This window comes from Lynx canadensis, chromosome C1 (assembly GCF_007474595.2).
Source record: "Lynx canadensis isolate LIC74 chromosome C1, mLynCan4.pri.v2, whole genome shotgun sequence".
NCBI classification, from domain to species: domain Eukaryota; kingdom Metazoa; phylum Chordata; class Mammalia; order Carnivora; family Felidae; genus Lynx; species Lynx canadensis.
In genome coordinates, this window is record NC_044310.1 from 142,639,287 (window position 1) to 142,666,043 (window position 26,757).

At 44.1% G+C, this 26,757-nt stretch overlaps 1 protein-coding gene across 7 annotated transcripts in view; it reads left to right on the forward strand.

The window, feature by feature from the left end:
- FMNL2 (formin like 2) overlaps positions 1-26,757 on the forward strand; it is a 308,414-nt gene that overhangs the window by 276,774 nt on the left and 4,883 nt on the right. For 3 of the 7 annotated variants that reach the window (XM_030325640.1, XM_030325637.1, XM_030325638.1), the window contains exons 12-25: positions 554-703; positions 3,182-3,283; positions 5,201-5,513; positions 5,853-6,065; positions 11,079-11,203; positions 11,837-12,039; positions 13,834-14,068; positions 15,008-15,076; positions 15,254-15,334; positions 17,286-17,415; positions 19,721-19,884; positions 20,799-20,900; positions 23,106-23,204; positions 23,925-24,048. In XM_030325640.1, the coding sequence (XP_030181500.1) occupies positions 554-703; positions 3,182-3,283; positions 5,201-5,513; positions 5,853-6,065; positions 11,079-11,203; positions 11,837-12,039; positions 13,834-14,068; positions 15,008-15,076; positions 15,254-15,334; positions 17,286-17,415; positions 19,721-19,884; positions 20,799-20,900; positions 23,106-23,204; positions 23,925-24,048 (2,110 nt within the window). Of the gene's footprint in view, positions 1-553; positions 704-3,181; positions 3,284-5,200; positions 5,514-5,852; positions 6,066-8,894; positions 8,916-11,078; positions 11,204-11,836; positions 12,040-13,833; positions 14,069-15,007; positions 15,077-15,253; positions 15,335-17,285; positions 17,416-19,720; positions 19,885-20,798; positions 20,901-23,105; positions 23,205-23,924; positions 24,049-25,988; positions 26,115-26,757 lie in introns of all 7 variants that reach the window. The other 4 variants (XM_030325634.1, XM_030325635.1, XM_030325636.1 and 1 more) reach the window with 3 other exon arrangements.

Here is a 26,757-nt window from a genome sequence, read left to right on the forward strand (position 1 = left end):
GGGCAGTATCTTAAGGAAGTTATGATGGAAGGCAGATTCTAGCAACTTATGCTGAAATAAGCCCCCTGGCTACTTCACTCTCTACCCATGTCTTCTCCACCTCCCATCCAACCTAATCCTCATTGGAATTACCATCTCTGCCCAGGCAAATTACTGCTGCTACTGTAACCATCTCTTACACACAGATGCCTCTCAAATTTGTTACGTGGGACTGTTGCTCCTTCTGCAGCTGCTCTTAATTTTTCTGTAGTCCGATTTCACCTGTGTCAAGATGTATTGGTTTGGAATATGCCTACATGGGGACTATATCTTTGGGAAGGATTAGGAAGGAAACTTGTATATATTTGGAAGAGGGTGTTCATCGGAAAGTAATATGATTATACCTTCTTAGAAGAACACTCCATAATTGTCGTGAGGAGGATGCTACATCAAACCCTCTCTTGGCACAGACTGGACTGTTTGAAACAAACAAAAACCACATAGTCTGTTGTATCATTATGCTCTGTGTCCACAGCTGTGCTGACACCGCCTTCTCTTGTGTTTTGATTTTTAGAAACTGAAGCACACTGAGAGTGATAAGCTGCAGGTGCAGATTCAGGCTTACCTGGACAACGTATTTGACGTGGGAGCTCTGCTGGAAGATGCTGAAACCAAGAATGCAGCCTTGGAGAGGGTGGAAGAGCTGGAGGAGAACATTTCTCATGTAACTACATCTTGGGAAAGGAAAAACTGTCTTTGTGTAACTGGGTGCCAAGCAGAATGAGTGTTGGCTGTTACCGCAGAAAATGAAAGGATTTGGAGTATAGGGATGAACTGCAGCTTGAGATCGAGAGCTGTCAAAAGCCACCCGGGGTTCTTTCAAAGAAGGCATGTTTGTTACTTAAAACTAAAGGGAATCCATTGCCTTGCCTTAGCTCACCTGCTCAGTTTCTGCTGAGCCCAGATTTCCTGGCCATCTTACTTACCCCAGAGGGTGAGGTGATTGGCGCCATGTAGAGGGGAAATGAAACTTGAATATGTGAATTTGGGCTGATGTGAAGACCTTTCTACTCCTATTCTCTGAATACAAGTCATCTTCTACCACATGCATTCACACGGGCCCATGGAGGATGGGTTCTAGCGCTTTGTGCTAAAATAAGCCCTAGAGCGAATAGACCATTATCAGTGTCTTCCTCACCTCCCACCCAACCCAGTCCCTCAATGGAACTGCCATGGCTACACATTTCAATCTCTTTGGAAGTTTGGATTTATTTTTTCTTTAAAGTTTGTTTGTTTAGAAAGAGAGAGGAAAAAAACAAGTAGAAAGGAGCAGAGACAGAGGGGAGACAGAGGATCCAAAGCAGGCTCTGCACTGACAGTACAGAGCCCGACGTGGGGCTTGAACTCATGAAACGTGAGATCATGACCTGAGGTGAAGTCAGACGCTTAACTGACTGAGCCACCCAGGTGCCCCTGGAAGTTTGGTGTGACGTATCAGTAAGTTCTATTTCACTCCTGGTCTTCTGAATATAAGTCAGGTTCTGCTGAATGTGTCCATACAGGCCCGTGGACAGGATGGTCTTGTTTCTTCTTGATGGCCAGTCTTCTAGTCCTGCCTTATGGTTACTCACGTGCAGTAAAAATTCATTTCAGCTACAAGGATTTTCAAGGAAATTAGTGAGCGTTCCCTTAAATCTTCTTCTTTGAGGAGTGTCCTATCAGTGTTACATTAACTCTGTCTCAGGGCAGGGACTTATTTTGATTTGAGGGATTTATTTCACCACAGACTAAGTTGAATATAAGTCTAAAGGCCTTCAGAGGTTGTCCATTTATTCATCCATTAAGCAAATATTTGAATATTGTGAGAATGAACACAAAAATGGTGCTTCTTAAAGACCTAAGCATTGTGAGAACCAGATTTGTTTGTTAAATTCTGCTTGACAGTGTCCTTGGCTGTAATTGAATTGTCTCTTTTTAGAGCAATATTATTTTCCCATTTGAATGGTCCGATTATTTCCCTCTACACTTTCTTAGTTGAGAGTATTGTATGTGTGTGACGTCCTTCACCTTTGTCCCTCACTCTGAAAATGGGCATCCTCATGGCTGTGGTTAATCCAAGTTGGTGAGCCAGCCATTCCCTCCGCTCCCCCCCCCCCCTTTGTTAAGTGTTGTAGTGACCTGCTTGGCACCTGCTTAGGAAGGGCATTTATCGGCCTTGCCCTGAAAGATTCGTATCCTATTCTGAAACTGATCAGCATTTTAACCTCCACCCTTCCTCCTCACCTTGCCTCTCTGGTGTTCTTTACGTGTGATTGTTTTCAGTGAGATGTGGGAAATCAGAAGTAGCTCACTTTCAGAGGCTTGTGGGAAAAGTAATTAGTTAACACGTGGCTCACACTGTCTTCCTCTTGAAGCCTCAGCCAGCTGTCCATAACCATACTCACATAACCCACTTTTTTTTTGTTTTAATGTTTTATTTATTTTTGAGACAGAGACAGAGCATGAGCAGGGGAGGGGCAGAGAGAGAGGGAGACACAGAATCCGAAGCAGGCTCCAGGCTCCGAGCTGTCAGCACAGAGCCTGACAGGGTGGGGGCTCGAACCCACAAACCATGAGATCATGACCTGAGCCAAAGGCGGACACTTAACCGACTGAGCCTCACATAACCCACTTTTGAAGTAGGCTGCCTGTTTATTTGAACTGTCCCTCCAAATAACTTTTATTACTTGGGTTAGTTTGGGTCAAAACAAGCAGTACTATTTTTTAAGCTGGTGTTCTGTAATAACAGAACCAAGTTTTCTGGACTGATAAATTTCAAAAGCTTGTGCCTAATGGCCTTTTCTTAGTGAAGGAAAGGTGAACTTCCCCTCTTGCCTCACCTCCTGTTTCCCACCCTTGCAGGCTCACGTTGGTGAGCCCCTTCTGCCAGCCCCTGAGGAAATTGAGGGAGGTACACTGTGTGTGTTGAAACACTAAGGAACTGACATATGGGTTTTATTAAGGATCATATATAAATTATTAATTCCTATTAGAAACAAATAGGTATTCAGAATCGTATTATAAATATTAATGTTTCCAGAAAAACAGCTTGTAGAACACATGCAGGACTCTGGGCCCCAATAGAGCTCTACTTTCTGAGAACCGAGGACCTGATGAGAATGGTCGTGTGTTGTGACACAGCTTCTCTTTTATACCTTTATAGTTGTCTGAAAAGCTGCAAGACACAGAGAATGAAGCCATGTCCAAGATCGTGGAACTGGAAAAGCAGCTGATGCAGAGGAACAAGGAGCTAGATGTTGTTCGAGTGAGTGTGCTGACGGCAGCTGCCCCAGATGGGCATTGCAGGGAAGGTGCCCCAGCTTTAGTAGAATGTGGACTACATTCATGTCAGAGGAATGCATTGATGCAACGTATTTATTGGAATCATTTCAGAGGCGATACTCAGATGAAAAGTACACATAGTTAGGGATGGATACACATGTGTTTGCAATCAAATGTTGGGGGTTCAGTACTTCCTTATCACAGTTTTCGAGAGCAACAATATTTTCCCATCTGGACAAGTCTGACTTGATTCAGTGGATCACCCATTTGCTTGGAAATAAAAACACAGCACGGATTTAATTCATGCCACTTATTTATTTTTACTAGGACTTGGACTTCTTTGTATTTTTTTGCTTTGCTTCTACTTGGAACCAGATTTGGTGGTTGCCATGGAAACGGTGAAATCACAACACAGGCAAGATCTAATGTCATTCACCAAAAGAATTAAAAAAAAAAAAAAAAGAGAAAAGGCAAAGCAAAACCAATCCATTTTATTATCAGATGATCCCAGCTATTTTATTTGGCCTTAGCATTGTTTTACCTTACATGTCAGGTTTTTATGGAGTGCCATCCGTGTGTTTGGAATTGTGCAGAACATAAAGTCACCAAAATGCCTGGAGGGCTTTCAGGCAAATGGCTTGCCTCTACACCATCGTTGATGAAATGGCACATTTTACGCGATGCTTATCATGTCTGTGTGTGTTGCTTGATATTTTGACATGTCCTACAGTTAACTCTAGGAAATTTATTTTTTGGCACGCCATCGAGACAGAGTTGTAGCATATGGACTCAATTCAAGTCAGACTCTCAGATTATTAATAATAGACAGGGTGTGAAGAATGTTTCCCTGCCTGCTGGAGGTTTGTGGTGAGAGATCACATGTGCAAGACCCAGCAAGTAAGTTCCAGAAAATCCTTTCCCTGGAACCTGTGTGAGCCCCTTATGAAAGGAACGAGGACAGCCTTTAAGTTGAAAATTGTAACTTTTTTGTTTTCTGCTAAAAACCTAGACAGAAAAAAGTAATTAGTAGAGAGAAGCATTGGCCTGTTCTGTTAACTGCAAACCAAAAGGAAAAGGTTACAGTGATTGCTGTCCTAAGCTTGTAGGAGGGCATTGTGAAGGCCAGAGAAACCCATTCAAGAACAGTCAGCCCCTGGGCATTCATGAGTAGATTCTTCTATGCTTTGCAGATTTTTAATCCCAATCTGACTTCTATCCAAATCTGACTTAGGGACTTTTGTCTACTGTTAGCCGATACGTGTCTAGGAGTTACAAATGAATTTTAAAACAAGTAAAAAGGAAAACATTCTGCCCCACCAGAATATCGGGATATTCCAAAGTCAGCTATAAAATTATTTTTGGGTCATCTCTGCCTTGCTTGTCTCCACCTGCAGGGAAAATTGAGTTAGCTGTACTTATTAATGGAAAGAACTATATTGGTGATAACAATTACTAGAGTATATTGCATGCATTACCAGTGAACAATTGAGAATGTATAGGACTTTTATAGGAGGCTGAGTTGTATAGAATTCTTATGTGTATATCATTATCCTTCTTTTTAGTTTTTTTGGTTATTTTCTTAAAAAATTTTTTTTTAATGTTTGTTTAATTTTGAGGAAAAGATAGAGTGTGAGCAGGGGAGGGGCAGAGAGAGAGGGAGACACAGAACCAGAAGCAGGCTTCAGGCTCTGAGCTCCGAGCTGTAGGCGCAGAACCCAGTGTGGGGCTCGAACTCTCGAACTGTGAGATCATGACCTGAGCCAAAGTTGGATGCTCAACCAACTGAGCCACCCAGATGCCCCTTGTTTGGTTATTTTTTTGATCCTCAATTTGCCAATCTGATGGTAAGAGGTATGGATGTTGCATGAAGATAGACTGGTGACTGCGAACTCTTTTGCAGGAAATCTACAAAGATGCAAATACCCAGGTTCACACATTAAGGAAAATGGTCAAAGAAAAAGAAGAAGCCATTCAAAGACAGTCTACCCTGGAAAAAAAGATTCATGAACTGGAGAAACAAGGGACCATTAAAATTCAGAAGAAAGGGGATGGGGACATTGCCATTCTGCCAGTTGTGGCTTCTGGCACATTGTCCACAGGGTCAGAGGTGGCAGTGGGTAACTTTGTGGGACCAGCAATGGGGGTTGCCTCCTCGGGCGCCCTGCCCCCTCCTCCCCCACCACTACCTCCATCGTCAGACACACCTGAAGCAGGTGAGGAGCCTGGTAGGAGAATTGAGGGTAGTATTTGGGATATTTGTATTTCTTCTTTTATCCGCTGTCCATTTGTGCACTTTGCTTTTCTTGGCATTTTCTTTTACTCACTGATTTTAAAAACTTTATACATTTTGAGATTTAGGTTATAAAACTTCATTTTACATATGCTTCAGTATATTCTTTATTTCTCACTGAGTAGATTTTAGAGTCACTGAAAAAAATCCTGTGTCCTTTTCATGATTTTGATTTTGGATTCTTTTATGTGCATGTGACATCCAGCAGGTGAAACCATTCTCCTATTTTCAAAGGCAATTTGTGTCTTCTTTTTTTTGCTAGTGCAAAATGGCCCAGTAACGCCACCTATGCCACCACCGCCTCCACCCCCTCCTCCTCCCCCACCGCCTCCACCCCCTCCTCCTCCCCCTCCTCTCCCAGGTCCTGCAGCTGAGACTGTGCCAGCTCCTCCTTTACCTCCCCCACCTCCTCCCTCTGCACCCCCGCTGCCTGGGACGTCCTCACCCACAGTGGTTTTCAACTCAGGACTAGCAGGTAAGAGCTTGGAATGGAGTCCCGGGTACTTGTGCAAGAAATACTCATTTGTGTTATCCCTGGAGGCCTTAAAGCTGTTCTTTGGAAGTCCAAGTCTCGTGCAGTCCCATGTATCTCCTCTTAATATCATTCCTGCTAATGTAGCCAGTAAAGGGGAAGTTCTTCACAGGAGGCATTTTTCTCTGAGTAGCTGTTGTTATGCTCTCTCTAGCAGGGAGTTCTGATTTTCCAGTCTTCCCACCTTCCACTCTCCCCACTAGGAAAGAGAAGGAAAACTAGTTACCTTCTTAGGGATAAGTGCATTTTCATGGGTTCATCAAACACCTGTGGACATCTGTAGTAGTCAGAGCTCTGTTTTTGGAAGGTATTTGCAATGTTGTTTACAAAAGGAGAAAATGCCTTTCTGTGTGATTGCCTGATGTAGGTTTCCAGGCATTTCTCCTGTGCATTTGAAGATAGAATTCACTGGGGTGCCTGGGTGGCGCAGTCGGTTAAGCGTCCGACTTCAGCCAGGTCACGATCTCGCGGTCCGTGAGTTCGAGCCCCGCGTCAGGCTCCGGGCTGATGGCTTGGAGCCTGGAGCCTGTTCCCGATTCTGTGTCTCCCTCTCACTCTGCCCCTCCCCCGTTCATGCTCTGTCTCTCTCTGTCCCAAAAATAAATAAACATTGAAGATAGAATTCACTATAGTGGAGCTGAAGCTTCAAGGGAAGATGTTGCCAAAAGCAGTATCTGTGTGCCTTGAAATGCTTCCGCATAGCACATGCTGCCCTCCTGCTAGCCAGGGTAGAATGCGGCACCCCTCACCAGAAATAGGGTGTGTGGGGGGCGAGAAGAAGAGAGTCGTTCTAATGCCTTGAAATAGAAGTTCTGATTTCTGTCTGTTGGAAGTGACTTTTTACTATTTTCTAAAATACCACAGCGATTTTATCAGTCATGGAGCATTTCCCTGGCATTTTGAATTGCTCTGAGCTTTGCCATGTCGTGTCTGCGTGACATCAGATAATTCTGCTTCGTCCTCTACGTAGAGTCTGTCTCTTGGTGAGGTCTCTTATTTCTGATGCAGAACTACCACTCTTACACGAGTGGTAGTTCCCAGAGCATTTTGTCCGATGTCTACATGACCATCTTAGCTGTAAGAGATTTCCAGGCTGCCCACTCCATCCCTCAAGAGTGTCCCAGCAGCTAGCCATTAGGGCACATTCAACTGAGTGACCCAGAGCAACCTCCTTAATTCACATCGAAGCTGTGGTGTTTACTTCCACCCCAACCTCCACAGAATTGTCAGAGAAAGAAATAAGATGCTTGTTGAAAGTAATGTTCACAGTAATCCAGTGATTTAGTTCTACCTTTCAAGGTCTCCCCTATTTAGTACTTTCTTCTAGAACTTCTATTGCTTCTGAAGGACAAAATTTGAAGGTGTATCTTCATGGAACTGTTGGGTTTTGGAATGTAAGCAAACCAAAACCTCTTGAGAAGCCCCAGGAATCCATTCCATCAACAGGCTGCTCTCAGTGACTGAGTGTGAAAACCTGGAACTGGCATGTGCACCTGGCTCACTGATGAGGCTTTCCTTGTAGCGCCCGGAGACATGGCTGCTATGGGGTGTCTCCTTTGCTACTACTTCCTTTGTCCTTGGCAAAAACTCCGTGTGGCAGAGCCTCCACTCCCATTCGCTCGAGCTCTCCTCTAGAACTCACAACTGCTTTGGCGAAGCGAAAGAGCCATGAGGCTACAATGCACAGGTCCAGGGCTCCCTCCGGTAGAACGCTTGTCCTCTCTGGTTAATTTTTTTGCCTGGGTTCTTCTCGCTACTTAACTTTAAAAATTTGCAGGCTCTCTCAATTGCCTCAGCTTTAGAGTGTGGAACTCTCTGTTCACCTGATGACCACTGCTACCTTCAGGGTTCTGCAGTTGGACGTTGTCCCTTATGTGTCTTACACCATTTTTAGAGGACCGTGTGTGGGATTTACGAAACTTCTCTAAGTGCCGTAAGTGTCCATTGATGGACTACAAGATGTTCTGTTTTATAAGATTTAAGGATTATGAGATCATTATGGAGCACATTTTGTGAGGGGTGTTGCCAGTGTGTTGGGTAACTTTCTCCCTGGAATCAAGAGGCCAGACAGTCAGGATGTCCCAGTAGGGCCAAAAGACAGAGCTGGGATGATATACCAAGGGCTCCCGGAACCCAGAAGCCTGTGACATTGCTAGGCCCTGGGATCCATGGGCAATAGGATGGCCTATCTCTTCAACAAGGCAATGAGCAGGTGTGTGCTTGGTGGCTAAGACGGGACCTGAACGAGGTCCTCTAATTTTATCTAGTTTTCTTTGCATTTTAGAGAGAAAACATAGTGTGGAATGTATATTTGAAGGGTAAGGCTTCTTCCTCAAATCTTTGACGGAGCAGTCTGGCTCCCATTTCCTGCTTCGGTCATCTGTAACAGACTGCTGTGCTGTCTCTTTGGGAGAATGTGCTTTGGAAGTTCACGATGAGAATTTATACTTGGCTGATTATTTTTCATTAAAACATTTCTCATTTCTTCTGCAAGACCTAGCACAATTCAGTATGGCTGTTTGGGACCACTATAATGAAATCATTTTTTCCCCTTTTCTAAAAAGGATTACTTTTTAAAACAAAATAATAAGGGAGTCTTCAAGGCAGGTCCGAATGGAAATGAATTTTTGGCTCTGTGCTGCCTTGTGAAATGTGTCCAAGAAGCATGAAATTCTCTGCTAAAAGTGCGTGAATTGCTGAGTGGCTTGACTCTAACCATATCTAATTTTTTTTTTTTTTATATTTTCTTTGTTCTCTCTGCTTCCACAAAAGATGGGCCAATCAAGCTTTTCTGTAGGTTGCTCCTCACTGAGTGTTTTGAGTGTTTGCCATGTGTTCCTGTTGGTCACACTGTGCCTTGACATGTTTTCACTCCATCTTACACTGAACCATTGCATTTTGACCCTGTGTCTGTGGGAAGTCTCGCTGTTGGCTGACTGTTGTTCCAGGTTTGCTCGTGCATTTTAGTAGAATAGATGGTGGCTCGGCGAGCAGGCAGCCTGGATTTTATATGCCATATTCCTTTCCCCCTAAGAGAAAAGGAGTGGTTTTTTTGTTGTTGTTGTTGTTTTTTTGTTCTGTTTTGTTTTTCCCTTTTAGTTTAATTGTCATAGTTGGATCCAAGGCATCAATTCTAGGAGGATTTTAGATTTATTCTGGGGGAGAAAGGGTAGTTGCTCCACAGGACAAGGACAGGCTGCTAGGTGCTGTGTTTCCAGGCCTTTCCCACTGGTCTCCAGCTCTCTCCATGGAACACCTACCACCACGTGGAGCCACTGCCTTCAGCCTGAACCCTGCGAGCACTGTGTCTGTCATGGTCACCTGTAGGCCTCTCCTTCTACAATCCACCACCCCATTCCTGATTGGGAGTTAGGATCACCTTTCTGAAGATAACCTATTTTTGCCTGTGTTCTGATCTCAGGCTTATTTTTAATCTTGCTGAGGAGTTAGAAGTAGCGTGGCTACAGATGGAATGACTTTTAGCCAGTGTCCTGAGGCCTGCGGTATCCATGGATGGATGGTGGAGTCAAATGGCACCAACCCGCCAGCTCAGACTGTGGAAAGATCCCTGTACAGCTTTTCCTCTACTCTTGCTTTTTCTCCCTCCATATTGTTCAAAGGCCAGATTAGAGGAAGGTCTCTTTCTTTGTCCTGTGGAGGACATGGGTTTTCCTGGGCAGTGTAGACCTAAATGAAGGGCAGCGAGCAATCCAACACTTCTGGGGGTGGGGACTAAGGTGTCATGTCGTGGTAGAAAGGCCTGGCTTACAAAGGCAGTGTTTCTGTATTCCTGCATGCTTTTCTGTGGATTTATCAGATGACATTCCTGCTGTTTATATGGCTTTCGTAACTCTGGAGGAATGGCAGGCAGCCAGGTAAAAGCCCAGTGTACGTTGAGTTTATTTTGTTGTGCACTGCAGTTCTCTCCCGTGCTGATGATGGCAGATAGTGAAGCTCCCAAATAGTGTGGTGGGCGTCCCGGGATAGACTTAAGAGGGTACATGCGTCTAGCTAGATGGGTCTGGAAGACTGCTTTATGATGTGTCCTTAATTAATGGAGTTTTTAATGGGTTTCCTTTTTTTAGCTCATTTCCCCACAGTGAGAGGAGTCGGCAGTTCCTTACCTGACTCCTAGAAGATAGATCCCTTCCTCTCTATTAAGAGGTTTTCTGTGTTTTTTAATGGGTTCATTGATACCTTCTAGCTGCATCTAGCTGACTCCTGGGGAGCACTTGCTCCTTAAAAAAGGGGGAAGGGACTGTGGACAGTCTCAAAAAGCAGTACTAATCCTAATTTCTAAGCATCCCTTCTATCATCTTAAATATTTTCTGCTTGGGGCTGTTCATGGCTCTTGGTGTGGTTGGAATAACTCAGCCTGAATATAATCCCCATTGTCAACATTGTTCACAAGAATGTGTTGCTGCTTGACGTTACAGAAAGTCAGTCTTCTTGATGTCACATTCCTGGTGGTATAGACAGCCACTCCCTGCAGTCCCTGATCATCTTTTAAGATTGGTTTGGAAATGTATGTTCTAGAACTGAGAATTTAAGATTTCAAAATTTGACTCACATTCACCAGTGTCACTGAGTATTTGTCCTCTCTGCTGTCTACTAACATCATTAATAATTTTTGCTCCCCGGTACTTTGTCCTACACATTGTCCTAACATTGTGATTGTAATGCAGCAATCCATTTGCCTGCATTAAAAACAAAAAAAAACAAAACCCTGGCTCTTAGAAAACTTTCCTACAGTGTTGCATCAGTCAACCAAATGATAAACCTCAGATTACTCTTGCCAAAGCCATGTGTGATGTTTTCTGTGTTTAAAAACACTTGGGCACCTCTTGCCAGTGTTCCTGCAGTGTTTAAGTGGCATCTGCAAGGACTACTCTGATTGTTCTTGAGAGTCATGGGGTTTGGGTGGAATCTTAATTTGATCCTCTCTGACTTCTGTAGCTGTGAAAATTAAGAAGCCAATCAAGACGAAATTCAGAATGCCAGTTTTTAACTGGGTTGCCCTGAAGCCAAATCAGATCAATGGCACAGTCTTCAATGAAATTGATGATGAACGGATTCTGGAGGTATTTTTCTTGTTGGTTAGAAACTAGGGGCTGGCTCTCTGTGTGGCAAAGTTCAAATGGGTGCTCTGCTAACCTGGAAGTTTCAGCAATAAAATGCTAGTATTTTAAATGCCTTGATGGAAAGAAGAAAAGAAAATTCTCTAATATTAGAGAATAGGACAGTATTTTGCAAGATTGTTTCAAGACTGTGTTTAAAAGTTATGTTACTGTGGAGTGGTTTTGATGATCTTCAGTAGACGCCACAAAATATGTATCTGACACAAACCCTGCCCTTAATTTATAAAAGGGCATAAAAACCCTTTATTGAACTACAAGTGAATAAGAACTCAATAATTACACTCACTAGCTGTTTGATGGATCCTTTAGTCTGTGGTGGCCAGCTCTGCAAGGTAATTAGTGAAAGGCAGCTGAATTGGCCAGATGGAATCAGCTCTCTTCTTTAGACCTTCATGGCTGTCTGTGTGGCCTAAGTCATGCCATAGCACAAACAGGAAGATAGACCAAGCCTTGATCAAAGGCAAATACTGAGTAGAAAAAGTAAGTTCTTTGATGCTTAAGAAACTGTCAAAATGGTTACCTGAGTTAATTTTTAAATATAATCCAATTTGCCTGTTTCATCCCTTTTTACTCCAGGATTTAAATGTGGATGAATTTGAGGAAATATTTAAGACAAAAGCTCAAGGTCCTGCCATTGATCTTTCTTCAAGCAAACAGAAGATAACACAGAAGGGATCAAACAAAGTGACGTTACTGGAAGCAAATAGGGCCAAAAATCTAGCCATAACTTTGAGGAAAGCTGGAAAGACTGCTGACGAGATATGTAAAGCTATCCATGTGTAAGTTCAGGGCATTCTGGAAAGTTAGATTCTGATAAATTTATAGGATAAAACTGAAAATAAGCAAGTGATGAATTGGTAGGTAACAAATATTTCAGTAGCAGGGCAAGATCAAAGATAAAAGGTGGGGCAGTTCTTGATATCCACACACCAGAGATTCCCTTTGTTACGTACGTGTGACATCAGTGTTGAATGAAATGCTGCCACCAAAGGGGTGGGCCAGAAATACTCTTTGGGAGTGCCATCTTAGAGTGAAATTTATTTGAGAAGAATGACAAGTGGATTGTGGCATCACTTATCTACTTGGTCTGGTATCCTATATGCCTAGAGCAACGCTTACATACAAAGGATGGAGAATTACCCTAGCTAAGGAAAGGGAGAGACTGTCACTCTTCTCTGGAGCATCTGAATTCTCTCTAGATGTGTTGAATACAAATTTGATGGCATTTGTGGAATGATACAGTTCAGTGCCAAATGCAAATGGGATACAGATGCATCTTTTAATTCATAACAATAGGAATGTGATTCCTGTTTCTTTTAGCAACTTTCAGGAAATTTTAAACAAAGTTCAGTTCTTTTTTTTATCCTTGAACTGCAGAGAAGGCATTCGTTTTATTTGCTTTCTATTAGAGGAATCTTTCGGCCCTTCTTGTGGTTATGAGGATGTTCAACTATGATAAAGAACAAATGTTTTAGATGTGTTAGGAATGAGTTCATTGTAAATTTGTATTTCTTTTTTTTTTTTAATTTTTTTTAATGTTTATTTATTTTTGAGACAGAGAGAGACAGAGCATGAACAGGGGAGGGTCAGAGAGAGAGGGAGACACAGAATCCTAAACAGGCTCCAGGCTCTGAGCGGTCAGCACAGAGCCCAATGCAGGGCTCGAACTCGCGGACCGTGAGATCACGACCTGAGCCGAAGTCGGCCGCTTAACCGACTGAGCCACCCAGGCACCCCGTAAATTTGTATTTCATAAATTTCGGTGAGAGATTCATGGAGGAGTATATGACCCTCAGAAATCATTTGTTCCAATTTCATGTCCTCAGTCTGGATTGTAATCCAGTAATCTAGTGTATCTTATACTCTGTTCTGATTTTTGATGTTGAAACGTCATATGCATTCTGGTTTTTAACCTGCATATACCTTATTTGTCATGATAGTTAGATGTAATTATATTATTTTGCCAGACAAAGATTGTCCAGGGAAGAAATTAGAGGTTGTAGCAAATACTTGGTTTGTTCAAATTGAGCATACATCTAAAAAGATCTGGTTTACCTTCAAGGGATGTATGCATTTAAGCCACAGCATCCATTTTGTACAGGCATTTGGATACATTTTTTTCTAAAGAAGAAAAAAATACCCCAGACTGTTGGTTTAATTGAAATATATTAGAGTTTACCCGATATTTTGTAATTGTGTAATATTAATTTCCCTAATTAGCAATACTTCATAAGCCTTAAAAACCACTTACGTGTCCTTGAACCACTTAACCATCAGATGTTTTAGCCTGCCTTCTTGCTCTTCCTGCTGTCATTTACTGTTGATTTCTAGAGACTTAAAGCTATAGTAGTAGGCTAAAAACTGAACATGACTATTGTGATAAGGTGTGGGTTCTCAGAAAGCAGCTATTTGTTGGGCAGTCAGGAGCCAGCACCGATTGACATCTTCACAGTTCAGCTATAGGCATCGTCAACTCAGTGCATTGGTGGTTTATGGATAGGACTAAATGGTGGTGTGGTTGAAAGGGTAGGAGGTGTTCACTCTAACACTGACATGTCCACATCTGTCTTCAGATTTGACTTGAAGACATTGCCTGTAGACTTTGTAGAATGTTTGATGAGGTTCTTGCCAACTGAGAATGAGGTGAAAGTGTTCCGGCTCTATGAGCGGGAAAGGAAGCCCCTGGAGAACTTGTCAGATGAAGACCGGTTCATGATGCAGTTCAGTAAAATTGAGAGACTCATGCAGAAGATGACCATCATGGCCTTCATTGGGAACTTTGCGGAAAGCATTCAGATGCTGACTCCTGTGAGTGGACCAACTCTGGCAGGGGAGAGGGTCCAGAGAGATATAGAATCATTTTTTTCTTTTAAGTCTCTTCCAGAATTTGCACATAGCGTCATGGGCTCTAAAGACTCCTTCCCAGAACTTTCTAGATTGCACTTTTATTTTGGCAATTTTTTTTTTCACATTGTTTATGCCAAGTAATGTGAAAATAGTGGATTTCCATATTCCGTATTGCTATTCTCCTCCATAGAATGCCATTTTCTGTGTCTACGGATGTCCTCTGGGTTTCCACCTCAGTACATAGCTTTAATTGGAAGCATTGTAAATTTACCACAGGAGTCTTTTTCCTTGGAGATTTGTTATAGTACACTGTGGTGATGCAGAAATAAGAGCCAACCATCTCTTGTCCCTTTGTGTTAATCTGGTAGAGACTTATTAATATTATAAACATAAATATCATAAATAGTTCTTTCCCAGTTCTGTTTCTAAATAAACTTGTTAATTACCGACTATAGTAGCATGTCTGTTCAACACATGTTCTGAGAACTTCTGGAGGTTGATTATATTCCTTTGGTGTTTTGTTTTCATTCTTGGACAGCTCCATTCATTTAAAAACATATTGTCTTACATGATGTGAGGAGGTGGGCAGGGAATTGAGTTCTAGAAGATGCTGTGGATTCTGTGCTCTGAGTCCCATTGGTTACAGATTTTGTGATAAGTTCTGACATTTCTTCTTATTTCATATACTTAGAGAGAGCTTGCATGTAATGATATGGTTACCTAAGACCTAGCAGGACAAGTTAAATTTGTTATGTTGAAGAAAAATAGAATCTCAGCATATTTAAGGTCTAAATGCAGGTCTGTTTTCTTCTGTGTTAAATTTTTAGTTTCCAATTAGAGTTTCTTATTTTTAACATGTCTCTTTTTTTCACCCCCTTGCTTCCTTTGAATGGAATCTAGCAACTGCACTCAATTATAGCAGCATCTGTCTCTATAAAATCATCCCAAAAACTCAAGAAAATTCTGGAGGCAAGTAAAGTTTTCCTTGTATACACGTAGGGAAGAGCTGACTCCAGCCACATTCGTTGGCCTGGGAATACCTGGGATGCTGTTCTGATGGGCTTCTCTTTTCTCTCTCTCTCTCTCTCTCTCTCTCTCTCTCTCTCTCTCTCTCTCTCTCTCTCTCTCTTTTTTTTTCTTTTGCAGATTATCTTGGCCCTTGGAAACTATATGAATAGCAGTAAGCGAGGAGCAGTTTATGGATTTAAACTTCAGAGTTTAGATCTGGTGAGTGGACTGAAAGAACTATAAGAGCTATATAAGGGACAAAACAACCGGCAGAGATTAAGTCCCAGAGTGGAGTCTGCTCTTGGAAGTGGGGTAGGATGTTTTGATGAAGATTGCTATAAGTGGAGGATGAATGGGTACACATTTTCTGGCACGTCACTGGGCAGCAGGCGCTTAGAACTTTAAAAATACTCAAGCCCTATGACCCAGTGTTTCCATTTCTGGGACTCTTTCCTCAAGAATCTGAATTATGGATGCTATATTTAGTTTATAATTGCAAATAATTAGCAACAATGTAAAGATCCATCATTTTGGAAAATTATTAAATATAACAGTAGTTAATATGATGAACTCTTCTTTAACTCTTAGAATGTGAAGAATTTTCAAAGAAATAATTTTGTGGGGTGCCTGGGTGACTTGGTTAAGTGTCCGACTTCAGCCCAGGTCTTGATCTCGAGGCTTGTGAGTTTGAGCCCTGTGTCCGGCTTTGTGCTGACAGCTCAGAGTCTGGAGCCTGCTTCAGATTCTGGGTCTTCCTCTCTCTCTGCCCCTCCCCAACTTGTGTTCTCTCTATCTCTCTGTCTGTCTGTCTGTCTCTCTCAAAAATCAGTAGGGGTGCCCGGGTGGCTTAGTCGGTTAAACATCCAACTTTCACTCAGGTCATGATCTCATGGTCTGTGAGTTCACGCCCCATGTCAGCCTCTGTGCTGACAGCTCAGAGCCTGGAGCCTGCTTCACATTCTGTGTGTGTCTCTCTCTCTTTCTGCCCTTCCCCCATTTGTGCGTGCTCTCGCTCACTCTCTCTCTCTCTCTCTCTCAAAAATGAAAATAAACATAAAAAAGTAAACATTAAAAATTGTTTTAAAAAAATGTGTCTAGAAAAGAAAGGAGGGTATAAATTTCATGTACAGTTTGATTTCACCCACGCAAAAAATGCAGGAAAAAAACTGAATGGAAGTAGGTAAAGATATCAACAGAGGTTGGATAGAATTAGGGTTTTTGTTTCAAAGTGCTTCTTTTTACTTTTCTGTGTTTTCTAAATAAAAAAAAGAAGCGGGGGGGGGGGCGGCTTCTGGGTGTCTCAGTCAGTTGAGCATCCAACTTCCATTCAGGTCATGATCTCGTGGTTCATGGGTTCGGGCCCTGCATCGGGCTGACAGCTCGGCGCTTGGAGCCCTGCTTCAGATTCTGTGTCTCTTTGCCCCTCCCTCACTCATGCTTTGTCTCTCTTTCTCTCTCTTTCTCAAAAATAAATAAACATTAAAAAAAAATTCGCCTCTGGATGGAAAAGAGTATGCTGTTTTTCAGAGTTATCTAACATATGTGGGCAGTGATAACCTTCTCCCCCACGGCTGGGGCTAATGTGGCTTCCACATGAGAAGGTTGAGCTCTGCTCAGGCAGAGTCCTGAGCCCTGGGGAGACCTGGCTGTTTGGTAGCGAGTGTCTAGTTGGTCCCACTCCTGGCCCCAAGACGGTCATGTGTGGCAAGCCCAGCTGTTTCGGGTCACGGAGGCTGGGGAATGAGAGAGCTGGACTGAAAATGGGTAGACTGCATTGTGGGAGTCCTGCCACATAGGGAGTACCTGTGTACCACCAGCACCACACTCACTTCTCTGCCCCTTCTCTTTGGAAAGCACTCGGAATGGGGGCTTCCCACTTTTAAGTAAGGGAAAGTCGTATGGCAGATGTGGGGTGGGACGGTTTTGTGTGGGTAGAGATGTGTGAACAGTTTTTGGTGTTGGAGTCCTGCTGGCGTTGAGCATACCCCCTGGCGGAGAAGTCCTGCGGTCACTTACAAGTCAATTGGTTTAGGGGAGAACACGTCCAGGTTTGACCCTCCTGTGGTTCACTTTGGGGTACCGTCCTCCATTACTCTGAGTGGGAGGACTTCATCTGATGGACAAGTTTCTCATCCTCTTCTACCCTAACCCCTGTTCCTTTTGTTTTCAGCTCTTAGATACAAAGTCAACAGACCGAAAGCAAACACTGTTGCACTATATTTCAAATGTTGTAAAAGAAAAATATCACCAAGTGTCCCTGTTTTATAATGAGCTTCATTATGTGGAGAAAGCTGCTGCAGGTACTTGATTTCAGCTATTCATGGTACTCTTGGGTATCGAATGCCTTTAATCATGGATCATGGGGGAACCATTCCCTGCTAAACCACTCTTCGGAACTCCTCTGGAAAGGCAAGGTGATGAAAACATCAGAAGCTCTTTGCTGGGGTACCTGGGCCAGGGTGTTTCCCGCTCCTGGGAGCCATAATGAACAGGGACATAAGGGAGACCCTTCTGTGTCCTAAGAGTCCGGTCTCTGGACCCTGGGCAGCTTCTGTCTTCCATTCGTTGTCCTTCTTAGTCTCTTGTTGTCACTTGAAATATGAGAACGAAAATCAAGAAATCACCCCCCGCCTCTGCCAGTTTGATTTTGCGCTGTCCCAGTTGCTCAGGTGTGGTAGCTCAAGCATTGTGCCGTTAGCCTGAGTGGGAGCTAAATTATCAGTACTTTTGGCTGTTATTTTGCTATGGCAGTTTATGCATTTTTCTCATTTAAATCATCAGTGATTCTGAGCCAGCCAGGCTATGATAGGTATGTAATGGTATCCCCCATGTATACATGAGAAAACTGACATTTTAGAGGTTAACTGTCTTGCCCAAGGTCACCTGGGTAGAACATGAGCGAGACAGGACTAGAACCTGTGTCTTATATAGTGTACTGTCTAATGTGCAATGTCTTCTCCAAAGGCTGTTACGCTAGAAAAAGGAACAAGATGCAGATTAACCTCAGTGTTGGTTACATACTCTGATTCTCATTGTAGGATCTTGAACCCTGAGCAGCCAAGGTGTTTTTTATAAATTCATATTCCTGAGGTCTGCTTCAGACTTGGTGAATCGAATCTTTAAGGGCAAGATTTTTTTTGACTTCCTCAAAGTAAAATGGCTGCTCCTTTTGTTCTTACAATAGAGCATTCCATACTATTTCATACACGATGGGTCAGATTTTACTATGACAATTTACATGTCTGTTTCAACCTGTGGACTTATGGGTAATATCTTTATTTTTATGTATCTTTGTAATTCCCTTAGCCGCTAGCACATTGATGGGGGGAGTAAGTAAATGAGCGAATGAATGAATGAGATGATGTACTGTTACCTGGGGTAGGTACCGAGGATGCCCTAGTGGAGACTGAGATGCAGGTGGGAATGGTCCTTTGTGAAGGGCTGTGCAATGTGAGCCATAGCAGACCCACTGAGGGCACAGGGCTCACTTACGCAGTTACTGAGACTTCTCTTCTGGTGGAGTGATTTTCCTTTTTTCACGTTTCTCCGCCTAAATTAGGGATTGTTTAGCATCACAATTGTAACTAAGAAAAACGTTTTATAAAAATTTTTGTTTTGGCCGATTTGTTTGGCTCAAGTGAGATTCCCCAAAAGTGTCATTTGAAAAAAAAGTCAGAAAGTGGAGAGATTGAGGATCTCTGGCTGGATTGTTTTCTGTGTCCTCTCTCTGGTGGCCAGGTGAGCTGACAGAGATTCTTTATACCTTTGCTCCTTTGCTTATCCAGTGAACCTTTGAGTCCCTGCTGTGGACGTGGCCCTGTCCTAAGCATTGAGGAGTCAAAGTTGAATAAGACCGTGCGAGTCTAGCAAGGGAAAAACATAACTGGCCTGTTCTGTAATTCATCCATGTGCAGAGCGGAATCAGGCAGTAGGGAGCCAGAGGTGGGGCCTGGTCTTCTGCAGGAGGCTGCAGGAATGTACCTGCTCTGGGAGTGTGGCCACACTGCAGATGGAAGAAAGGTTCATTACATGAACATGAACCCTTCAGGAACAGAGTAGGGTTGATGGACCAGAAGAAGCTGTCGAAGGTTGCTTGGTTTCTAGGGGTCAGTCATAACTAAAGTTCAGCATTTAAATGCTACCCCCTGCTGGAGAGCCACAGAAATGTAAAAGAGGTCCAAATCTTGGGCCTGGCACAGTTACGGAACCTCTGAGTCTACAGACCAACCAACAGCTTATCATCACCTATAGGAGAAATGGAATAGTTGGGTATAATCCCAGGATTTGGGGTCCATGGTTATCTGAGCCCCACCTCTGCCACCTCCTAGCTGCACAATCTAGGGCCACATAACCTATTTATGCTGCCTTTTTTGTTGCTGGCAAATTGGGCTAATAGTGCAAATGAATTAGTGCATATATAGAAATTAATGCAGTGCCCGGAAGTGAGCACTAGTAAATTATTCATATTGTAAGATCTCTGCTCTGAAAGCTGGAAATCAGAGCTACGGCCCTTGAGTAACCCTAGGAATCCACTGAAAACTGGGCTTACCAGCCACACACACTGTGGTTTTGACATTCATGGGGACCCTGCTGTCTCTGCTTCAGTCTCCCTCGAGAATGTTTTGCTGGACGTCAAAGAGCTCCAGAGAGGCATGGACTTAACCAAGAGGGAGTACACCATGCACGACCACAACACGCTGCTGAAGGAGTTCATCCTCAACAATGAGGGGAAGCTGAAGAAGCTGCAGGATGATGCCAAGATTGCACAGGTAAGTACTTGTTCCCTGGACACTCATGAGGAAGTGACTGGGTGACTTAAGCCCACCTGGGTGCCAGTCCTGGCTTTGGGGGAAGATTGCCCTCTGTCTACCGAGGGTAGATTTTCTTACGGAACCGATGACTATTGGACCTGGAAGTGCCCTGTTCTGCTCATTGTCCTCTTCTAATTTGTAGTCTTCACCTCTTCTCTAGAGGCCCATCCCTCTCCCCTTGCCCTCCCCTGCCACTCCGAGGCTCCCTCTGTGTGAGTCCTGTATTCATTTTAGCCAACATGTGTCATTCCTGTGCTTAGCAAAACCCTGTTCCTGCCTAGGGTGTTGGGTTTCTGTAGGCCTTGACCTTGAAATCTTATACTACACTGGGGGTTAAGTGTATACATTTGAAAAACAGCCAAAACGGACTGTGCATGCCATCATAGAAGGGAAGGTGGAGCTTTGTGGGAACTCAGAAAGCAGACGTGGTGCAGTGGCTCCCAAACGAGGCTGTCTTGTGCCGGGAAACAGTTTAAGTGGAGACTGGAGCATCCCTAAGGTGGGAACACCATAAGGAGCATTGAAGCCGCGAGGTGGGATTGGGAGTCTGAGTGACTTCTAAGATCCCTTCTAAACCATTGGCCTTAGGAAGCTCTCAAAAGGGGTAGCTTCTTGTTTGTATGAAGGTGTGCACAAGTGCAGGGGGTCCCAGAGATGAATTCCTGTGTGGCACTATCACCTTCTTCTGGTCACCTTTGCCTGGGCTTTCGGAGGAAACAGGAGTCCCTAGAGAGTCGTGGGGAAATGAGAGGGACAGACGAGCTGTGGTGGCGGCTGGATCCTCCCTGCTGCTTTGCTGCTGCTCTTCCCCCACAGAGTCAAGTTCAGATGCTCGACTTTACGAAACTCAAGAGAAGTTTGTTTCTTTACAGGATGCTTTTGATGATGTGGTGAAGTATTTTGGAGAAAACCCCAAGACGACGCCACCCTCTGTCTTCTTTCCCGTCTTTGTCCGGTTTGTGAAAGCCTATAAGGTAAATAGGAGCATGGGGTCCTTTAAAGTCTTCCTTGGCATTATTTCTCAAATGGGTGTCCCCCCAGAGCTGTGCCGGAGTCTCTGCGGCTGTGCAGAGGCCTTCCCTGTCCTTTAGGCAGCTGATCTGGGAGGTCAGCGTGAGGCCGCGGTCTCCAGTTCTGTGGAGGTCCTCACCCGTGAGGCTTCCTTTCTCTACCCAGCCAGGACTGGGGCTCAGCCTGAAGGCAAAAGCTCTTGGCTGCCCTTTGGGGCAACTGAGACACTCCAGGACCATCACTTCCTTCCTGACCGTTCACTCCTGTGGGCAGAGTGAAGGACTTAGAAACTCCAGGCCTCCCGTGCAGTTGTGGGACAAGTCAAGGGAGCGGACTCAGGCCTCCGGCAAGGGCTCTGTAGCTGAGGTCAGAGACAGCCTGCTTGGGTGTGTCCTGCCCAGGCCTTTAGGTCATCCAGACCTTTCTCTAGTGTGGACTGAAAGATGGCACCAGGAAGGATAGTTACTGTCTGTTTCCCCATCTGGACCAATAATAGCCCTTCCTTTATTTATTTGTTTTTTTTAAAGTTTGTTTCTTTTGAGAGAGAGAGCATGAAGGGGGTATGGGTTAGGGGCAGAGAGCGAGGGGGGGAGAGAGAGAGAGAATCCCAAGCAGGCTCCACACTATCAGCACAGAGCCTGATGCAGGGCTCAAACTCACAAACTGTGAAATCATGACCTGAGCCAAAATCAAGAATCGGATGCTTAACTGACTGAGCCACCCAGGCGCTCAGTGGCCCTTCCTTTATTTTTTTTCCAACGTTTATTTATTTTTGGGACAGAGAGAGACAGAGCATGAACGGGGGAGGGGCAGAGAGAGAGGGAGACACAGAATCGGAAACAGGCTCCAGGCTCTGAGCCATCAGCCCAGAGCCCGACGCGGGGCTCGAACTCACGGACCGCGAGATCGTGACCTGGCTGAAGTCGGACGCTCAACCGACTGTGCCACCCAGGCGTCCCATGGCCCTTCCTTTAAATAGGATATTTGACCCAATCCAGGGCTATGGTTTTGAAAAATCATGTGACCCAAAGAGGTATGTGTTGGAAGAATTTGTTCCTAAGAAAGAAGGACCGGGAGGCGGGGTGGGGGGGAGGCGGGGTTGAGGGGGGCGTTAAGGGATGTTCTTATACTTAGGAGATACTGCAGACATTACACTCCAGGGTTGTCTACCCTATAACCTTGGTGGAAGAAGGAAGAGTATGATCGGAGGAGGAGAAAGAAGGTGGCAGGGTCATCATTTTTGAGAAACATCCTGTCGGATATAGTGGGTCACTCCTCTAGCTCCAGAACTATCCTTTGGCCTTTTACTGAAATTCGGAAGGTTACGTTATTTAGCCATCTTCTCTCAGCATGGCTTTGTGTAGCCGTGATAATCACAAGCTGTTGGCAAAAGGAAAAGTGGGGATGAACCCAAACACGGCAAAAAATCACTGGGAGCTGTGAGAGGTGAGAATGTCACCGGTCACCAGCTGCTGCTGACTGTGGTACCCTGGGTTTACTGGGCTGGTGATGCTAGTGTGCTGCAGAGATCACTCAAAGTGATTCTTGTGATGTGCTGGGACCACATTTAAGGGAGGCTGGCTTCAAAAGAGAGAATGCCCAAGAGGGCTGAGCTGAGCTGAGCCTGTTTGATTGCATGTCCCAAATTTATCAGACTAGTCACTCTGCCGCCCTTGGGGAGGAGTGAGCTGTGGGGAGAGACCTGAGAGTGTCAGTCAGGTGAGACCCTTGAAGGAAATAAGAGGCGAATGAATGGAGATTTCCCCCTAACCGCGGGCACAAGGAGAGGAATCTGAACTCCTGCTTTCAGAGAAACTGTAGGTAGGTGGACAGATTCTGGAAGCAAAATAAACTTATGTGACAATCACGGAGCAGAGCTGCCAGAAGTCCCACATCTGTGGGACTGAGACTGAGGAGCATTGTGAGTGGAGAAGGGGGTCATCAGGAAGGGATTTCTGGACCAGAATTGGAATTGCTAGGAGATGTCCTGTAGACCAACAGTGAAAGCCCGGATCAGAGCCCTGCATAGACTTAAGTGGTAGATCTTGTAAGCTTTCTGTTCACTCTGATTCCTGGCTTATCAAGATTGTCTAAGAGTGACTTTAAAAGAATCTTGATTGCCATCATTCCCACTGACGTAATCTTTGGGTTCTTTTGATTTGACCCAGCAAGCCGAAGAGGAAAATGAGCTGAGGAAAAAGCAGGAACAAGCACTCATGGAAAAACTCCTGGAGCAAGAAGCCCTGATGGAGCAGCAGGACCCAAAGGTGAGAAGTGCCTGACCCCTGAGACTGTCCTCCTGGGAGGGGAGGCCCTCGTGGTTCCTCGAAGCCAGCGGGAAAGAGGGGCAAAAAGCCGGATTTGCACAGGAGCCTTACAGCTTCCTTCTAGGGCTTGCAGACGTGGCACATGGATTTGTTACTCGCTACTTTGTTCAGCATACAGTGGAATGAGGTGAAGAGCATGTTTGTGTAGCATTTCCAAGTTTATGCAGATCAGGCACTTAAATCTCAGGTGGATATACAGTGAGGTCACACCAGATAACCTGATGAGTAACTGCTTAGTGTCCAGGGAAGGCTTCATGGGGTTGCCGTTGGTGCTGGCCATGAGAGCTGGAGGGCTTCGCTACAAGGCATGGGGAGGAGCATTCCCTGGAGGGAAGCAGCCTAGGTAAAGACCACAAAGGCTGGCAAATCAGAGTGTTCTTCATCATGGTCCTCTGCACCAAAGTTTAAGGAGTCCATGGTTAATACCAGCTGTCTCTTGTGGCTGCAGGATCCAGCCTTCCCACTGCTGCCAGCTGGAGTTTTGTGTGTGCTTCAGAGAAAGTTTGTTTTCGTCCCAGAAGCTTTCTGAGTTTTTCTGTGGGCAGAATGTTGGAATGGTGCCATTTGTGTTTTTGTCTGAGGCTGCTTATTCAATGATCACGCACATTTGGACCAGTGGTGCTGGTCCCACTAATCTCTGCCATTTTTTTTTCTGCTCAGTCTCCTTCCCACAAATCAAAGAGGCAGCAGCAAGAATTAATTGCAGAATTAAGAAGGCGACAAGTTAAAGATAACAGACATGTATATGAAGGGAAAGATGGCGCCATCGAAGACATTATCACAGGTAAAAGATATTTTCTCGTTGTGGCCCATAGAGACCCCACTGATCTTACCCCTAGTGAGCTACTCGCCCATTGTGCTGCTGCTTTTATCCAGGGTTTACAAGTTCTTCAGGTGACTTTATTCAGGTCCAGAATAAAGGGGAACTCCATGCTAGTGTTAGAAGCATATTTATAGTGGCTGTATACTGCCCGTCAAGGAGACCCAGCACTCTCTGAAAAATCTGTTTCTCATTATCATTGGAATGTTGCAGATTTCACCAGGCCCCGCCTTCTGATGGTTTTCCATTGTCTTTGATTTGTTAGCCTGCTCCATTTTCTATGTGGCCACTCCTACCCAAGTGCCTGGTTAAAATAAATACTATGGATAAAGCCCATGCAGGGTTGTGTACTAACCGGAGTCAATGCACATTGTTCCAGCAAGCTTTTTTACTCCTTCAACGTAACTGAGGACAGTAGGAAATAAGGAGCCGGTGCTTTCATTCTAATGGGCCAGCAGGCTGCTAGCCCACGGTTTTCAGTGAGTGGTGCCTAACCCAGCCTGGTCCTTGTCTGATTAAGTTGTAGCCTAATGCTGCTTGAATCCGTTCTGTAGAGATACTGCATTCTCTTACAGATCGGGAAAGTAATTTGAGCCACTACCTTATGACTGTGGCTACTAGTGACTTTCCTTTCTTGTCTGTTGCATATGAATACTGTTTATTAGCTTCCAAGAGACTTCAAACTTTTTTTTTGCTGTAGGAAATTTAGAAAATATGCCATGCAAAACTGTAGAGAATAGTATGATGAGTTCCCATATGCTCATCACCTATTAATAATTTTCAACTCATCGCCAGTCTTGTTACTTGTCTGCTTCTGCCTGCTCCCCATTTACCAACCTGTACGATTATTTTGAAGCAAAGCTAAGACATACAGTTTCATCTGGTTATATTTCTGTTGGCGTCTTCAAAAGATGAGGACTAGTAAATGAAGCAAACAAATACAGCCATAGTACCATTATCACACACCTCCAAAACTAACAACTTTTTAATATCAAATGTGCAGTCATTAGTCACATTTTCTCCATTGTCCTAATTTTTAAGAAATGTAACTTTCAGATTTTTGACTTCTCATTTTTTGTTAATAGCTCAGTCAGCATCGTAAATAGGGATCGATCCCAAACCACCAAAATCACAATTTTTTTCCCACAAGCTCAAACCCAAGGAAATAAAATAGGTAAATAAATCACTAACAGGAAGTCAATAAAGAGTGTCTGGCCAAGAGTAAAGCCGTCTCAGTCGTCAGTGGATAGGTAAGTGGCCGGTGAAGTGCCTCGGTATGGCGCACACGTAATCTGGACACGCATGTCTGCCAGTGTCTCATTGTTCACTCTGCAGTGACTTGCAGATGGCCCCTAGGGAAAGTCCCCATTGTTTAGCCCCCCTGTTGTTTCCCCCACACTGAGGGAGAAGCTCTGCTCTGAGCAAGACCAGGAACAGATCTTTTTGGGTAAGCACCTGCTAGCCTCTGTGCCGTAATAAGATTAACTGCAGGGAGAGGAGCATCGAGCCTCGCATATTAAGAACTTAGAGTTCCTTTTCCATCAGTCTGTTCTCCATGTCAGTGACACCTGGCTTGTAAACTGAGTGAAATGTCCAGTTTCTATTTGCCTGACCTAATCGTTCAGCCACCAATTGGAGGTGAATGAGTATCGGCTTACAGAGCAGGTTTTATTCTCATTAAAATACTTTCCACCCACCAAGCCCCAGACTGACTAACTCTGTTAGAGTTTATGAACTCACTTGGGTATATATTGCCTTTCCCTCCTTCCCTGGCCACCTCCCCCCTTCCCCCCCCCTCGCCTTCCCCAGGTATGATTAACAAAGCACTAACCATGTACTAATATGATAGATCTTGGCTCTTACTCTCTGCTGTTTGTCTTATTTGGCTATCATTTTCAATGCAGTGCTGAAGACTGTGCCCTTTACTGCTCGCACCGCCAAGCGTGGCTCTCGATTTTTCTGCGAACCTGTTCTCACTGAGGAATACCATTACTAAACTATTACTCTTTCTCACCTGATGCTCTTAAAAGGTTGCTACAGATTTTTTGACCTCTTATGCCCCTCTGTCTGTCTGTTAGGGCCACCCAATATACCAGCATGGAATTGCTGTCTCCACCATGTTATATTTTATGTTGCCTTCACACTGCATGGTTTTGCATCTCAGTCATTACTGCTTACTCACTGCCACTTTCAGTATGTCTAGGAATCCACACGGCTATGGTGGTCTGAGTCTGAGGGATTTGGATTAATAGAATTGCTTGCAGAAATTTTTAGAAAAACACTATAAATAGAGCACTACTTTGAGAATTAGTATTCGGATCAAGTAGGCTGTTACAAGTCTTTTGGGCTAGTGTCTTTGAACACAAAATGATAGTCATTAATAACAGTACCATACCTAACATTTATTGAGCACTTGCTATTTTGTCATGAATGTACAGATATTAAACCAGCCTCTTTTCTGTACTCACTTAACATGCTTTGATGAAATAGTGCTCAGGAATGCAGAGTGCTCTAAAGTTGAAAAATGATTTGCAGAAAAAAGTGTGAACTACACACAGTTGTAAATTGGGTCTTTCTTAACTCTCTTATACCATCTGTAGCCATCACCCACAGCATGATGGAGCTCATGGTATAAGCAAGTAGCCCTTTGGACCTAGAAATCTGTATAAGTTG